Source organism: Drosophila serrata, unplaced genomic scaffold, assembly GCF_035046125.1.
Source record: "Drosophila serrata isolate PLE 108 unplaced genomic scaffold, ASM3504612v1 contig_293, whole genome shotgun sequence".
Taxonomy (NCBI): domain Eukaryota; kingdom Metazoa; phylum Arthropoda; class Insecta; order Diptera; family Drosophilidae; genus Drosophila; species Drosophila serrata.
In genome coordinates, this window is record NW_028257191.1 from 1,987,939 (window position 1) to 1,993,307 (window position 5,369).

Sequence of the window (5,369 nt, forward strand, 5' to 3'; positions counted from 1 at the left end):
CCAAAAGAAATGATCTATTTTTGGAATATAGGTAAGAAGAGAGAATAATCATTATGATATCATTTATTACAAACTTAACTCAATGTTAAGCTTGTTTTTTATCGATCGACTTAAGTATGGTGCTATATTCTATTGTCTAGCGATAAGCAGCTTCCGATCGGAAGTGCAAAGAACCTTCGAGAAACGGAATTGATTCGATATCGGGCTGATAACTGATAACACTTCGATAAGCCTCTTTGATAAGAGTGACTACGACTGCGACTAGCCTTACTTTCGATGCAGTAAAAACCCAAAGAGCCCTTAACTTGGGGAGTCCTCTAAAAAATAATTGCAGAACCCTTTAACCCAGAGAAAACCCCTTGTTCGCATTTGTTTGTCTTTTCAAAGTTTATTCTGCACAAAACTTACAAAGCTAAGCACAATAATTGTATGTACAGGACTCGCGTCTCCTTTTTTTCATTCACAATTGTGTTTTTTGTTTTGTCATTGTTTTATTCACACACTAAGAACACTAAGAACTATTCAAAAAAAGTACTTAAAATAAATCACAGTAGATTTAAGCATTTTTTTTTTTGTTTGTGGCTGGTTTTTTCCTTTGTGGTGGTTGGTGCTTGGCTAAAGGCTTCCGCCTTGCCGTTCACAAATAAATAGATATATGTATAAATACAATATGGATAATTGGATAATAAATAAATAAATAAATTACTACACATAGAGAAAAAAAAGGTGGAAAGGTGGAAAATGGGATAGGGAATACTCTCTAAATGGGAAATAAATAGTCGAGGGTATGGAGGGGACTGGGATGGAGTGGCTTGATACCGCGCAAATGTTGTGGCAAGTTGGAATGGAAGGTGCTCTCTCTCTCTCGTCCTAATACTCAATAAATAAATAAATCCTAAAGTACGTGTCTAAAATGGCATTCGACAAAAATTCTTCGTTCTCTCCCTGTCTGGACGTGGATTTCCTCTTTTTGGCTTGCAGGCGGCGAATGCTGCTGATCTCTGACCTGGACCTGGACCTGGACCTGGAACTGGTGCAGCATTCGCCATAATACTGGAGCGGCATGATGTGGACTCTGTTTCCGATTCTGTTTCTAGTTCTAGTTGTGTCTCAGCACTCGGCGGATCCGCAGTCGGAGCCGGAACTGATGCCCGCCCCATTGGAGGAGCCGCCCAGGTCGACCATTTCCGAACTTCCCGTCCGCTGACTGCTCGCTCCCGCCGCCGCTGCTGCCGCTCCTGGTGATGATCCTGGGAATGGTGCCGCATGCAAACGCTCCGCACTATTGCGACGACGATGGCGACGCAGGGCCTTGTGCAGCGTCTTGTAGACATTCTCCAGATACTGAATATACAGCTCCTTGCTGGCCTTGAGGTCCCGCATATCCGCCTCCGCACTGCCATCGGCGGGCGTGTAGAACTTGAGCCGCTCCTGCATCGCCTCCCGGCTAACCCGGCTCAGCTTGGCTCCATTGCTATTCGGATACGACGAGTTGATGGTCGTCTCGATCTCGCAGAGCATATACCGGGCGCTAACCAGGAGGTCGTGCAGCTCATCGGCCCCCTTGAGGCCGCGCTGATGCTCCTTGAGGAACTTGTACTGCGCCCGCCCCAAATACGCAAAGCTGCCGACAAATGTCTGGATGTGGCGGTACCAGGTCTTGAGCTTCACCTGCAAAGAGGAGAGGAAACGGAGGGGAGGAGTGAGTATCGGGATGCCTGGTTAGCTGGAGAGCTAGTATCGAGATGGGGGAAGGGCATGCAAATGAGGGGAAACTGGTCTGCGCCGCCCAGGGCGGAGCAGGTCCGCTTCTGCCACCATCAACCATCAGTCAAGAACTGGAGGAGAGTCCAGAGATCGGTGATCGGTGATCGGAGATCGCTACTTACCGCTGTTGTGGGCTTCGTCATGTTCGGCAGGAACTTGTACTCGTGCGGCCAGTAATGGAAGTCGACGTACTCCTGGTTGGCGCGACGGCTGATGTCTTGGTACTCGCTACGCGCCACGTTCCTCAGGCTCTCCAGGTACTGCAGAGGAGAAGAGAGTATTGCTTTATCAGTAATGCTATCAACAAAGGAAACCCCTTGGCTTCTTGGTTAAAATATTTGGGACTTAACCCCTTGGCTTCTTGGTTAAAATATTTGGGACTTGCACACTCACCTTGCGCTTAATCACTCGTCCTTGGCCCGAACTATCGCTGGAGCTCTCGCTGTCGGCATTGTAGCTGCCACCGCAGGGATTCTCCCACTCCGGGACCTGGGGCAGGGGGCCGGTGAAGAGCCGCAGGTTGTGACTGCGGGCATGACGCGTCCTCTGGCGTCGCATCTCGCGGCGTGCCGCCCGGATGGCCGCCTGGGTGATCTCCTCGTAGCTGCTCTCGCTCAGGCTCAGGTCACTGTCGTAGCTGCCCTCGCCGAAGCTCTCCACCAGGCCGTGGTAGGGATTCACATTGAAGTGGGGCAGACCCTCGCTTGATGAGGCGGCTGACGAGGAGGAACGCCCCGAGGCATCCTCATCGTAGGCATAGTCCAGAGCCACCTGATCGCGCAGATGCCGGGCCTGGGGCAGGGGCATCACGGCGGCCAGGATCATGATGACCAGCAGTAGCTGCCGGCTGTGGCAGCTCCAGTTGCCGCCGGATCCGCTTGAACTGTGTGGGATGTTGCTGCTGCTGCTGCTGCTGTTGCTGCTGCTGTTGCTCTGTGGGCAGACTGCAGGAGGAGGAAAGAAAGAAGGAGAGAAAGAGGCAGGGTTAGCTGGGCAACTTTAAGTGGCAGACAAATCCCGATTGGTAGTTGGGCGCACCGTTTAAGGTAAAGGCTGGCATTGGTCTGGTCTAATAACACGCACTAACACTGCCGGCTAACTGCAATATGTTGCTGTTGCTGCTGCTGCTGTTGCTGCTGCAATCTGTTGCTGCTGCTGCTGCTGCTGGTTGCGAGGAGCTGCTGTGACTCTCCTGCTCGACGGCTGCTGGCCAAGTGACTGCCTCCGCGGCGGCGTTCGAAAATATCAAGCCGTTGCCGTGGACGTCTCCGTCTCCGTCCGCTCACGCACTCACGCCGATCGGCTCAATCGATGGAGTGGCCTCTGAGAGAGCGAGTGAGTGCAATTACAGCAGCCTCTGAGCAATGCTCGGAATTACTTATTTTTTTGCTTCTTTTTTTTGAGTATTTGTCACGACACCGCTCTCTCTCTCTCTCGCCTCTTGCTTTTCGGCTGAATTTCACCAGAAAGATTACTCATAGGCATTTGGGTTTTTTTCTGCTTTTGTTTTTGGTTTTCGTTCCGGTTCGGCTTTTGCTCAGCTCAGTTTCCGATCTGTCGATCTGCCGCCAGACTGGGCCCAGACGCAGCAGCAGCCGGAGGCTGTGACGTAGCCACTCTCCCTCTCCCTCTCTCCCTCTCTCTGGCTGCTTCCAGCTCGGCGCACTCGCTCGCTCGCTCACTCATTGTTGCGGTAGGTCAGCGACTTGATAACACGCCGGCTGCCCGCCACAACGATAAGGCACGTGCTGCCGGTGCTCCGGCTAGGCAGTGGATCAGCTGGCCAAGGCCAACAATCCGGAGATCTCTCCGGAGTGATTAACGTACGGCAGGCCTCCGAAAAAAGACGGAGGGAGCTCAGGGAGCTCAGGGAGCTCAAAGAACTCAGGGAGCTCATGTGAGCGGACAGCGATTAGATCGCATTGCACGAGATCGATTCCGTTGGGGAGTCATGTGAGCATGATCCGGCGCACCCGGAGGAGTTATCAGAGTCATAAAGCACTTAGTTTTAAATCGAATTCAGATTGCTGGCGAAATTAAAGGCTAAGGCAAGGGGTACTTGGATCGGGAAACTTTGGATATAACCTATTGACTGATACTTGTGGTTAACTGGAGACTAAATATAGCTCTGACAATATTAAGTTCATTTAACAAGACAATTAGGGAGCGGGCTAATTTCGATTAAATGGAAATAATCAGAGATTTGGAGAAACCGAGCGATAGATTTCCCACTTGATTATTTCGCCATGAAACGTTATTTACCCGTGGATCAACGTGCGTTAATGGCTCGCACCTTTTTTTCTTTTTTTGCTGAAAGACGATTATATACAGTTCGATCACATTGCAAACCGGGGGGGGATTCACCCGGCAGACATTCAGAAGACTCGAGTACGAGTACGGACACAATCACACAATCACACACGGAATGCTCAAGAGCATTAATCATGGGAACCGTTCGAAGTTATTCCGTAATGGTTAAGGGGGAGCTGCTCTAGCAAATCATCTCTTTTTATAAACCATGGCGAAAGTAATGGGGGGAAGGTGATCTAATTTGTTGCGTCGGATAGATAGAGTCACTTGCCAGATACCAGATTAAACCAGGATTGCCCCAGGATATTGCTACTTACTTTGATGGCACATTTTTGGGGCTGGATCACGTTCTATTTTGGCACCTTCCATGGAGCTGGTAATACTGTGTGTTAGCCTAATACTGATACTGATCTTATATCGATCTAGAAACGATCTCTGATTAGCTGGGTCACTGGGGGGTTCCGTTTGCACTGTTTTTTGTTTTTTGTACGGGTTCACAGGCCGGGACAATTAGCATTGGCGTGTGTCTAAGCGAAACTGATTCATGGTCTCCGGCCGTCGCATAATTTTATATTTATACGAAAATCGCACGCCGGCGGCCGTCTCTGTGAGGCAGTCCCACACGCTGCCAGCGTCGCTGCTGCTGCTGCTGCCGCTGCCCATTGGGGCAGAGATATCCATCGTTGGAAGCCTCTGCTCCTGCTATCTCGGCGCTGTCAGCAGCGGCAGCGTCGCACGACGACGACGTCAATGGCGAGTGGTGGCGTCGTCGTGCGAAAGAATCGGGAATCCGGGAATCGGGTATCGTAATCTGATTCAAAATCGGACTTGGAAACGCTATAGAAAGCGGAGCTTGTAATTATTATTGAATTTGATTCGTTTCGCTGCCCATTCGGCTTTATTTATTTATATATATTTGCACATTTGCTATTTGCTTTTCATCGGTGAGGTATGTACCTACGTCCATGGGTTGCCCCCCCTCCATCGACTGCTGCTCCGCCCCCTAACTCCCACACACACACACACACACACACACATTGCACGAAGGGGATTTTTCTCGATTGTGCGTAAGTGTGCGCTCATTATGAACACCTTCACTTTACCTTCTGCCATTGAGGCATGTTGCTTGCGTCACTAATATCAGTCCCCCCTCCAAGATACAACTCCCCCCTACGAGTGGGCGGGGCTCTGGGGGAGGGGGACGGCATCATCGAATGCGAAATTAATTGCATTGATTGCGAATGGGGTTCAAAAAGCATGTTTTTCAAAAAGCCACACGGGGATTTTTTCTG

At 50.4% G+C, this 5,369-nt stretch overlaps 1 protein-coding gene across 1 annotated transcript; it reads right to left on the reverse strand.

Annotated features, from left to right (window-relative positions):
• Positions 1-368: 368 nt before the first annotated feature.
• On the reverse strand, positions 369-3,599 carry upd2 (unpaired 2). The gene is made up of 4 exons (XM_086836863.1): positions 2,806-3,599; positions 2,161-2,711; positions 1,890-2,027; positions 369-1,671 (listed from the first exon to the last, which is right to left on the reverse strand). The coding sequence occupies exons 1-4, from the start codon at positions 2,825-2,827 to the stop codon at positions 1,111-1,113; spliced, it is 1,272 nt and encodes a 423-aa protein (XP_086692989.1). The 5' UTR covers positions 2,828-3,599; the 3' UTR covers positions 369-1,110.
• Positions 3,600-5,369: the final 1,770 nt, after the last annotated feature.